This window comes from Danio rerio, chromosome 4 (assembly GCF_049306965.1).
Source record: "Danio rerio strain Tuebingen ecotype United States chromosome 4, GRCz12tu, whole genome shotgun sequence".
Taxonomy (NCBI): Eukaryota; Metazoa; Chordata; class Actinopteri; order Cypriniformes; family Danionidae; genus Danio; species Danio rerio.
In genome coordinates, this window is record NC_133179.1 from 9307209 (window position 1) to 9320000 (window position 12792).

General features: G+C 35.9%; 1 protein-coding gene across 2 annotated transcripts in view; it reads right to left on the minus strand.

The window, feature by feature from the left end:
* The window catches only part of ttll12 (tubulin tyrosine ligase-like family, member 12), a 36355-nt gene that overhangs the window by 9084 nt on the left and 14479 nt on the right, over nt 1-12792 (minus strand). For both annotated transcript variants that reach the window (XR_012401457.1, NM_200252.1), the window contains 5 exon segments: nt 8497-8630; nt 8334-8410; nt 3981-4097; nt 2956-3150; nt 670-781 (listed from right to left, as the gene is read on the minus strand). Coding sequence is in view for 1 of the 2 variants with exons in the window: in NM_200252.1 (NP_956546.1) it covers nt 670-781; nt 2956-3150; nt 3981-4097; nt 8334-8410; nt 8497-8630 (635 nt within the window). In the remaining variant the exon portion in view is untranslated.

The following is a 12792-nucleotide window of genomic DNA, read 5'->3' on the forward strand; positions in this document are numbered from 1 at the left end:
GTTTGGAGGGTTGAAACAAACTTTAGTCATGCCTGACAAATGTGAACTATATGTAAAGACAGCTGTAGGAGGGAGAGAGGACATAAAGACGGGATATAAAGGTTCAGAGAGAGAGACGCTGCTGTCTCTTGGATATGTTGTCTGACAATAAAGACACTTCTAAAATAAAGACCATCAAACTTGACTGAACAGTGATGGACGAAAATACCACGACACCTCTCGCTTTATTGTCTGACAATGAAAGCATCTTCTGAAATCAAGACCTTCTGACTTGACTGCTGATTAAACGGCGGGGAACGAAACACATCACTTGTTTATCTCTCCTATAGGTATCTCTGGATGTGCATGCATGCTTCACTTGTCAGATGAAACCTTTCTTGGAATTTTGAATTGGACCAATTTGGATTGTGAAGAAGTAGGTTAGACCATTTGGATGTCACAAGCTACAATACACAGGCATCTATAGTTTTCTGAGCGTAAAGCCAGAGCTCAGTGGTGTGAGGTTATAAACTGCTACGGTGCATGCTTTTGTTCTGATGGCTATATCTACATGATATCTGTATGCACGCCCTTCCATACTCGCAAAAACTGAAGTATACTCTGTGCTTAAGCTATCTACATAGTTCCATGTGTGTATATAACTGGCAGTCTTGCTCTTGTACACTTTACCTTAGGTGTGCTCTCTCGCTGTCTGATTATGTAGTCGAGGCTGTCTGTGATGTGTGTGTCCAGACCTCGAGCCAAATTCCAGGGCTTGCAGATCCAGTGGTTATCCAGCGCTCTAAACCAAAGTTACACACAGCAAATAATATCAGACACAATATTGAAGACTCATATGTCAGACTTTATTTTAGGATAATCTTTTTATGCATAATTTTCTAATAAACACGTGTAATGGAATTTCATTTTTAGATGAGCATGTGTTTTGTAAACTTTTTTACGACTCATTTTTAGACGTGTGAGTTCAATGGAAAAGTCACTTGTATTGATTTTCACCTTAAAAGGCTATGTGTACATTTTAATATACAGCCACATTTCTGTACGCGACTATCTGGTCCTTGTCCCCATCCTAAGGATTCACCTTAAAAGGCTATGTGATGTGTAATACTAAGAGTTCATCTAAATAGGCTATATGTGTAGGGGGCTTGGGGAAGATCTGTTTGTCAGGTTTATGTTGAGAAGGGACATACTGTAGGGCAGAAACAGTAGAAACACCTGACGCAGTACAGAATGGGCCGAATTAGAATTGACCTCGTAAGCAGTACAAACCAGATAAAAGGGTGAACACACTTTGCTTCAGTGTCTCATTCTGCAGAAACGGTTGTTGCTGTATGATTGTGACCGTCTTTATAAAGAATAAAACTTTGAAAAGACATCCCGGGTAAGACTTTGTTTCTTTACCACAGAGAAAGCCTCTTTAAAGAAAATTGCCACACTGCAATCTTTTCTAAGAGATAGATAATATTGAGGAATTTATTAATGTATTGATGGTCACATTACTTTCAGTTGTGTATCTATTTAGATGATTTCATTATTATTCATTATGTTTTTAGGTATCATTTTATGCCATTACTTTACTATATTCCTATATATTTTGCACTAAGGGTGGTAGAGTGGCTCAGTGGTTAGCATTGTCAGCGAGAAGGTCACTGGTTTGAGTCCCGGCTGGGTTTGAATGTTCTTGCTGTGTTTGTATGGGTTTCCTCTGGGTGCTCCGGTGTCCCCCACAATCCAAAGACATGCGCTTTAGGTGAATTTAATAAACTAAAGACTAAACTAACTAAGCTGAAGGAAAATGAATGAATGAATGAAACAAGGCAGGAACGAACAAATGAAAGAATGAATGAATGAATGAATGAAACAAGGAAGGAACGAACAAACGAAAGAATGAATGAATGAATGAATGGAATTAAGAAATAAAATACTTCTGTCGACAATTGAATTGTTATTGCACTGATTAATGCATTATTTTAGCCCTAACTAATGCTGTTTATAGCTAATTTTATTTGAACTTTTATTAACAATCATGTCAGAAGATTAATCCCATAACCATATTCCAGGATGACAAAGCCAGGATTTGTCAAGCTCAATCTGTGAAAGAAAGCTTTATGAATTGTCCAACCACTGACCTCAACCCCCATTAAACTGAAAAAAGCATGCAAATCTTTTTTGAATAAAACTTGTGATAGCGTATGTGGGCGTCTAAACAACACTATGACATCTGCACACTGTAATAAAAGCTCAAGATCCTTCCTCATTATCTGACCCTGAGAAGAAGGACTCTGGTAAGTCTACTCTATCACGTCCCAAAGAAGTTCAGTGGGGTCAAGCTCATTTCCTGAAGCCTTCTTTCAATATTTGAATCCACTGAATATCTGCATTGTCTCCCTGGAATAGTAATGGTGCACATCTTCTCATATGGCTGTTTAAAGGAACAAAGCTACACACAGAACCATCAAAATAACAAGGCAGAAACATTAATCACTGCATTAAAGATCCAGAATATTAAGTAATTGCTTGCTTAAATCCAAACAGCAGTGTATAACTAACATCTCTTTAATGAACATTTAACAATTAACGGAAGTCAAAACGGAAATGTACTTTGCAAGCTCTAGCATGCTCTAAAAGGCATTTTCTAACAGCTAAATACGGAACTGAAACAAGTGTATGCTATAAATAGATCGGTCTCATTATTTAAAAGCAAGGTTCCCACTTTAAGTCAGATATCAAAATTTGTGACACTTACTGATAAAAAGCTGAATTTAAATGACATCTAATGAATAAAAAAGATTTGCATTTGTACTTATAAAAAAGTGAAGCCAAGTGAATATTTTATTTCTCTAATTTACAATTGTGTGTGCATTGTTTTATTTTATCTGAGAAGTCACCTATATGTTCCCATAAGTCAGATAACACTGTTTGAGAACACTTCTGCTGTAGTACTGACACTCTCACCTCTCTTGCCTCTCCTGGTAATGTCTGATAAACTGCGGCAGCTCAGTCTGTAAATTGAAGGTTCTAGGGAGCCATGGGGGCCCCTGACCTCCCCCAGCTCTCCGCGCCACAGACGCCAAGCAGTCTTTAGTAGTAAGAACCGTCTCACATGGGAACTGGTTGAGCAGAACATGAGGCCGTTCCTCACTTAGTTTCCTAAGAGTAAATGAATCAGGTGAGCAAATGAAATGTCAGAAAATTGAATTAATAACTAAATGCCAAAAAAATTACTGATTAAGAGTCAGATTTAATAACTTGTGTTAGTCTTTTTTAGTTTAACTCTGTTTTATTGATGCATATTAGTCAGAGTTACAGTATCAATTATAAAGAATAACTAAGACATCAATTGTTCCAATCTATCAGCAGAAAACACAACTAGTTCATATTTTTGTGCCTCTCAGAATCAAATAGTATAATTAAAAATTGTTGCATCAAAGACAATGTTTAGGTCAAAAAAAAAAAAATAGTAGTAATAATAATAATAATAATAATAATAATAATAATAAATAAGAAATAATAATAATAATATTTAAATAAAATATAATAATAAATTAAACTAACACACATTGGGCCGTAACAGAAATGCAGAATAATATATAAATACAAATATGTAAAAGGTACAGCAGTAAAAAATATATTTACATAAAATAAATTAATAAAATTAAATAAAATTAATAAAATAAAATAAAATAAAATTAAATAAAATAAAATAAAATTAAATTAAATTAAATTAAATTAAATTAAATTAAATTAAATTAAATTAAATTAAATTAAATTAAATTAAATTAAATTAAATTAAATTAAATTAAATTAAGCCAGGGGCAAGGAAAATTACTTGTGCTAGTCTTTTGGAATTATAACTGCTGTCAGGATTTCTGTAAAACATAGTGATCTTAGAAAAATAATGATAAAAAAAACATTGGCAAAGCAGACCTTTTCTGCATGAGAGTTAAATTTGGTGATAAATAATGTGTAAAACTGCTTACCGATATTCTCGGATATGGGAGAAAGCCCAGATTATGTCAGCCTCTTCCTCATTTTCAGTGAACTGGAAGCGTGGATGTTTCAGATGATCGAAAACCTGCTTCATCTCAGTGTAAACCCTGATTTATGATACAGAAAAGGCAATCTAGTGAATACACACACATACACACACACACACACACACACACACACACACACACGCACACACGCACACACGCACACACGCACACACACACACACACACACACACACACACACACACACACACACAGCAAATAAGAAACACTTAAAGCACTTCTACCAGTTTAATCACCTACTACATGTAAAATAAATAACAACAAAAGTAGCATAAAAAAGTTAAGCAAGTTACATGTCTATTCAAATTTTGTTACATTAGTTTTATTTTACATACTATTTCATACTCAATGCATGCATGTACAATAACATAATCTGTGTTATGCATTTTAATAACCATTAAAATACACATATCGATCTACACCCAGAAGAAGTGGAACATATATTCAACATATATTCACAAACATCTTTTTGAGTGATCATTAATAAAGTTGTTCATGAGTATTTAACTTAGTCATGAGTTTTTGACATCTCAGTAATTAGACTCTATATCATGTTACTTGAATAGGTTTTGCCCTTCCTCCTTTTTTATTTAAAGAGGGTTCTCTTCATAAGCAGGTTTTAGCTCTCTTTTAAAATATGTTATTTAGCGTTTAACAGAATAAAGAAACTTGTAAAGGTTTGAAACCACTAGAGTGTGAGTAAATTTACACATTTGGGTGAACTACCCCTTAAGTTAAATCCTACTTTGAGAAACTGCACTCGTTATCTGTATGTTTTGGGATATGTCCCTGATATGAGCCACTCAACCTTGAAGCAACTATGCATTCTCAATGTTTTCAGGACTAATAATCAACAATGTGAACAACTGCTTCCAAGACGGACCAGGTGACATCTGAGAACCTGCACAGAAAGGCCAATCCATGTCACTGGGGAAACATTTCTCACCTAAAAATGGCCCTAGCGGTCCCTAAATAATTATCAGAGACATGCTTTAAATGCTTTTAGATTTTCTAAGTTTGTCTGTGCTTTAACCAGCCAGAAATCTCTAACCTAAAACAAAAAAGTAGTCAGTGATCTTCTGTTATACTTCACTGTTAAAATGTTAGGACAAAAAGTCAAGACAACAAACATATTTATGTTGTTTTAACTTATTTTACTAAGTTAATCAAGTTTCAACTAAATCTTTTAAGGTATATAAAGTTTAACTTAATATTTTTGTTTTTTTGACTGATGTAAGTTGAGATGATGACTTTAAAAGGTAATTTAATTCAACTAAAAAAATGAAAGCAGCTAGAATTTTTTACAGTGTACAGAGAACACTATAGAATATAACTACATGTATTAAATGTGTATACCAATGAGAGAGGTCTGTAAACTATTTGACAGTAAACACTTCTTTATTTAAATGCATCCATAATTTAATTACATTTTTATTTGATTCCTAGAAATATTACTGTTATTATTATTTTAAGTGTTTTTAATTATTTCTATTACAATTTGTTTTTGCATTTATCATTTTATCTTTTACTGTTGCACATTTTATATATCTGTGAAGTGCCCTGAGATGCTACTTTTAAAGGAGCTATTAAAAAATAAAGTTTATTATTATTATTATTATTTATTAATAATCATTATTATTGATATTATATCTGTTCTTACATTCATCATATCTGTTTTAGGGTCTTAACTGTCAATCCCCATACAATATCTAATCACTTTGCTAAAAAAAAATGCATGAGTGAGATATTACCTCCGATACTATTACAAATATTAGGCTCCATGCATAATATAAACAACAAACACGCTGAAGTTGAACCACAACTCAAATAAACCAAAGTATGACAGAGACATCAGCCACAGAGTAAAATGACACACGCTATTAAAGAGTGCAGCTGTATTCAGAGTTGAAGTGATTGTAATTGACTGCTCGTAAAGTGATTTTCAAGCATGCAGTAAATGCTGGATGTCTGTGTACTGTCCAGATAGCTCAAATAGCCAGATTCTTTTAAATCTTCCCAGCCTTGAAAAAGGACGAGCACCTACACAAACAGCATTATAGTTGACCCTGTGACCTAAGATTTATAGATGGCTCATTCTGGGTTGGAGGGGGGTGCATTTGGGGGAGTACAAAAATTCTTGCACAGGCATGCTCTCGAGTTTCACTTCTAAACACACACACTCACACACAAATATTTTAAAAATGCATATATGTATAATGCATAAACAAAAAACAAATGAATGAACAAATGATTTAATCATTGCATGAACAAATTAATGATTAAAACATCAGTTTAAAAAAAATGAGAATATATCTCCATGGAAATTTTTTTAAAGACATTTTTTTATAGACAATATAGAAACATGTATGTCCCCTTGGGTAATTAGGCTAGTGTTTGTAAAACGATGGTTTGTTCTTTAGACTATCGGGAAAAAATTAGCTTAAAGGGAATAATAATATTGTCCCTAAAATGGTTTTTAAAAAATTAAAACTGCTTTCATTCTAGCCGGAATAAAACAAATAAGACTTTCTCCAGAAGAAGAAATATTATCAGACATATCAGACAAAAGATAACTATTTACTAGGAGCAGTCTATGGTGCCGTTTTGGATTAGTCAATTAACTTTAGTTGCATGTTTTGGAACGGTGGGAGAAAACCAGGGGACCCGGGGGAAACCCACATGAGCACCGGGAGAACATGTAAACTCTGCACAGAAACGTCGACTGGCTTGGCAAGGAATAGAACCAGTGACGTTTTTGCTGTGAGGCAACAGTGCTAACCACTGGGCCACCGTGCCACCCATATAGGAAAGGAGGAGGAGAATGGGTGGAAGGTGGGTTTCTTCAAAATGAGATGGCTGGGGTATGGAACTTAGGGTATTTATGGTGACTTAGGAATCGTCTGATTAGGTTGAATCATGAACTGGCTAATGCAAGACCAGCTGTGTTCAATCATTCCCATGTGATTATCTTGAAATTAGTTATTAAATAAACTTCACTAAAAGTTAAGCCATGATCATATTTTACTGCTAAAATAAGCATAATCTAGAGGCCTTTGCCTTTCATATAAGATACTTCTGATACCAAATGATCAACTAGAACAGGGGTGGTCAACCCTGTTCCTGGAGAGCTACCTTACTGCAGATTTCAGATGCTACCCATATTAAACACACCTAAAACAATTAATCAGGACCAGAACACCACGTGATAATTACAGGCAGGTGTGTTTGATGTGGGTTGCAACTAAAATCTGCTAGAAGTGTTGTGAAAATTAACAGTATATGTGTAACAATATATATAATTAACAGTATATGTGTTTGTGACTGATTATATGAATGTATAATGAATGCACTCATTACTCCAATGCCATATGATGCTTAGACTATATATAACTTTATTCTATTGGAAGTGTAATCTGTCTAACTGAAGTTTCAGACACATATCTCAGCATTATCTATGTAAGTGATGTTTTACCTGACTTCTACCTTATAATGTCAGCTTCTATTAGGAAAATAGGCTATGAGATATGATATGCCTAAAGGGAGATGGTTATTAGATCATTACATGCCCTGCTGTCCTCAAGGGGCACCCACACCAGAGCACCCGTATCATCCCAGAGATCATAGAGAGGACCATAGAGGGGCTATTATCCATAAGACACAAAGGACTTATCTACAGATGACATGGTAAGGTTATCCTTGGGTTAAATAACAATTAAAAACTATACTAAGGGTATACGTCAGCCTGGTATGGGGAGCAGGATGCAGCTGGGACACAGAAATTAAGACTAATGATCAAACTGTAGATATTGGTGAGATGTGATGTATGTGATATTGATCATAAGGGAGGAGGACAGTACTAAAGAAAGAGGCTGATCAGTGGGACATATGATCATATCGCCTCTGTTGTTGCAAACTGCGTTTGTGACAATATACGCTTCAACCTGAGTAACTCAGAACGACTTCAGACTTCTTTTGTAGACTTTGGTTATTTTCTGAATAATATCTAAGAACCAGAACAGATTTCCACAACAGAAGGTGGCTCTTCAGGAACAGGGTTGGCCACCCCTGAACTAGAAGATATTATTTGTTGTTCCTAAAACTTGGTTAGACTTTTGTGCCTTCTTAACATTCTAAAAATGCAAGCAAAATAAATCTGACAAACAAATAATGCACAAACAGTTTTAAATGAAAAACCTTTCTACAAAATACAATAAATAAAAAAACTAGAGAGTTGCAAACACTAAAATGAAGCAATACTTGGCATCAAACACAACTTACTTCAGCACTTTTCCATCTGGTACACAATAAGGCTGGATGTCTACAGGAAGCTTTTCTTTGTTCTCCTGTAGAATAGTCTACAAAATAAAGAGATATAGATATAGAGAAAACTTCAAATAGACAAAAAAAACAATCCATCATATCTATATTTAAATTCACTCACTTCATAGTAAAGGTCAGACGGTTCCTGCACGTCATCGCTCACAGCATCCAGTTCTTCAGGCAGCCACGGTAGCAGACGGCATCTCCTGACTAAAGGGTCTGTCTCTCCATACGCAAAATCACGTGTCACCTCATCTGACAAATGTTTAAAGACATACATTTTGATAAAACATGTAGTGGGAATGCATTCATATACATTACGAAGTCTGACTTTATACTCTTTGTATACAATAAACAGTTAGGCCATACGTGACTACTTTAACGTTGGATTATCATTAGACAAGATCCTAATCCATGTATGGTGACTTAACGAACTGCATGGCCTGGTGGGAAGTGAGACTGAAATATAGACAAGTAAAATTGGTTTCCAAAAACTGTTTCCAAAAACTAAGATAGGGAATGAAGTTTAGGCAGGATAATTATAGTATTTTTAGAATGATCTGATAGGCTAGCTAATAATTAGCGATACAGATCAGCTGTAGTCGATCTTATCACATGCTCCTCTCGAAATTAGTTTATGAAACTTCACTTATTTCATTTACAGAACAAAAGCCAATGCCGAAAGAGCAATTTCTGACACTGAGCAACCAAAACTCACCGATTTAAACTAAACAGCTGCTGACAGATGTTTGTTAACGCTTTAATGCATATAGAGGAACTTTTATTATGTACTCATTATTATGTAATCGCTATTCAATCATGAGACATAACCACTATTAACACACAGGTTTCTACTAAAATATACTGTTTAATCCTTGCAGACTGACATGCAATTGAAGCACAGCAAGTCATGCGCCTAAAGTGGAACATGAGAGTGTGACAGAGCATATGCAATACATTCAGACAATGTATGTGTTGTCCAAGACAAAAACAAGCCTCAATAAAATAACATACACAAAGAAAATCATTCAGAAAGCATGGAGACAACCTCTAAATCACATGCAACACATGATGGTTGCCGTAAGCACACGCTATATGTCAACTAAAGCATGACTTTAAGATATGTAACAAACAAGTTTTTGCTGATTCCCAGCAAGCAGAACAGAAAAACATCCAGCTCCCAATTAAAAAGCTAGAATTCTATTGGAGCCGGGAAAGGCGTGATGTTACATCAGAACTCGTGACAACTGTGAACAAGAAACAGTATATAAGCTGTGGGTTTTTGCACATTAGGTAAGAGAGAGCTCGATCGACCATCTCTGCTGTACCAATAAACTGCTTAAACTTGAGAACTTCGAAGACCTCAGCTTCCTTTTTGAAACGTAGAAGACATTTGTTGAGATCCAGAGCAACTTGCCACTACAATGTATGTCAAAAGATTTTACTATTGCATGTTTATATTTATCAGCACATATTCACACATATTTGTAACTCGTTTTACTCTCATTTATATGCTTATTTAGGTGACTTATTATTATGCATTATGTATTTTATTATTACCCCATACCTGTGGCATTATTAGTGGCATTTTTGTGTGTATCGTTATTCTAATTTATTTATGCATGCTTTGGTATATAAAAAGTCACTCTGTGCAAATGCAGTCAGGGATAAAAAAAGAAGAGTGCAGGATGATGTAGCACAATGGGAACAGATGTATAGAAGTAAGGTCATGAGGGCACTTGCTTTCTGTTTTATGTGCAACTCATGCTCGTGCAAGTGCCCACGCTCAACTGTAAACCATCATGAGGTGCTTAACCAGCAGTTGGACATTTCCGATATCCTATGATCAAGATCCATCCATGCTGCCGTCGACTGAACCTTAAGTTGCTGGCCTAGGGGTCGAGGACATAGAATTGCTGCTGACATCTGTACAACTGTATCCGCCAAAGGTGGGGTAAACACAGATTAACTTTCCATGACCTTTAAGATGAGAAATTCGGTAGAAACAAAGAGATATGATGTATGTAATGTATGTGACATCCAAGAGAGAAAGAACATGCCCGCAGACACTCAAATCGTTCTTACTGATACTGTAACTATAAACTGCTTCTTTATTTTTTCTACTGATTTCTTTATTTTTAAGAAAACCTTTTTTTTTCTACAACAACTCTAAAAATTGGGATTTCTGTGGAGAAAAGAAGAGATGGAGGAGATTTGATTAATGGGAAGTATATGGCAACCAAAAGAAAAAGAAGGTATATCCTCAGACGCTCAATCGACCCGTCTCGGTTATTGCTGATGCTGTTCCAATAATGGCTCTATTTTAACGATCTAGACGCAAAGTCTACATTAAGGGTGGGTCCAAATCCACTTTTGCTATTTTAAGAATTGAAAGATACGGTTTAAGCCCCGGTGCATGGTCTAACAAGGTTGTGCTTATTCTCTTAATGAGCTATGGGTGTGTTTTGAGTATAACATGCATAAAACCAATTAGAGTCTCATCTCCCGTTCCCTTTAAGAGTCAGTTGCATCACGCTATGGCACATTTGCTATTTACATGGCTTTGTAGGTGGAAAAACTGAACGCTTTACTTGCCAGAAAACAGTTAAACAAACAATCTGCAACATGAGGATAAAAACAAGCCTCCTCAATTCAGCTGCTTTACTTTCTCTTTACTTTACTTTTACTCTTTACTTTACTCTTTTACTTTTGTGGATAGGGTGTTGTACACACTCCACTGAAGACATCCATTAGCCTACATATTTAATTTTGTTTGGTAAGTGCAAAGATTTGTTTCAAAACTATTTCTAAATTTAGTTCTAATTTGCAGCAAATAGATAAATGAATAATAATAACGAAGTGTGGTCAAAAACGGCGTTATATCCAAACATACATCCAATTCTTATGCCTCATATAGCGACACGTACGTCTCCAAAACCCGACAGGTGGACAAATGTAAACTTGTTTTTATTAAAACAAATATAAATATGCAAATAATAAATATTACTAATAATAATAATAACATGCAATGCAAATGGTCATGAATAAACTGAAAAAAGCCCCCTGAGATGAAGAAGGCATGGAGGCAGTGGTTTTATTATTTGTGTAGAAAATAATTAATTTTTTTAACATTTTAATCCTAAAGACCTGCATAGGCGCATAACTAACGCGCTCTGTGCTGGACTTTAGTTGGTCAATGACACAGTCTATTTCAGCTTCTCCAAAAATGCACCTTAACACAGAAAGGAACGCCCATGAGTCCACAAAGTGGCACAAATGGATTTGCTATTTAAACAACGTGGTGCAAACTGTGAAAACTAGGGGTTTGCTGGACTGAAAATAGCAACAAATCACACCTTGCGCCTTCTTGCGCCAGGTGTATAGGGCCCTAAAATTGCTTTGCCTTAAGACTTCTGAGACCATAGGACTTCTTTATGTTTAAAGACGAAAACTTAGAATATATTTTTGCAGACCAGAATCATTTCCCACAACAAGAGCAATCCGATCAAATGTGTATTCAACCATCTTAACCATCTTAACATCCAGTGTGAACAGGTATGAGGATCAAATAAATGACTTAGAGGAGCCGAGCCATAAACAACTTGCAAGATGGTGTGAATGATGATCTTCTTTGTTTTTTGGGGTGTTAGAGACTAAGGGCCTACTCACATATGTCATCGGTACCGTGCCCAGGCCCGTTTCCCGGATCGTTTGAGAAGTGTGAGTGCGCTGAATTGGGCTTAAGCATGGTTCACTTGGCCGGTGAAAATTTTTTTGCGAAATATTTGACTGCATGTCACTGCATATCAAACGACTGAAATGATATAACTAGAGAAACCTCCACTGTGCTGCTGAATAACAGTGCTTTTCACTCAACAGCGCAGCAGCGATGACGCAAGCGTGCCGAGGCCCGATTGTGGTGTGAGTGTGGGCCGTCGGGGGAGACGGGAGGGGTGACAAGCGTGCTTTGGCCAGGTTCGAGGCAACTGTACCTAGTGTGAGAACGGCCTAAGATGTGGTAAATCTGTGATAAAGGCATACGTGAAACAACCTCATCACAGTAGGGGGGGGAGACACAGAAGTATCCCAAGTCGTTTAGTGGGGGATGTACCACTTTGATCCCTGTGAAGAGTTAAGTGCTGAGAGATAGAAATCTATTTGTTCTGGTCAGTTTCAACATGAAAGGAAATAGTTGGAGTATCTGCAGTGATCTGCTCACAGACGAGGTAAGAATCAACCAGTTGCCAGATTCAACTAATGCGAAACTGAATCCACGTCAGGCGAATGGGGTGGAGTAAGATGCTAATTTCTGTAAAGTCTTTACACAAAACAAACACTGTAAAAAGTGACTAGTTACTGTACTTTAAAAAACATTAAAACCAACAAGTTGATTTAACTTAGGGCCTACTCACACTAT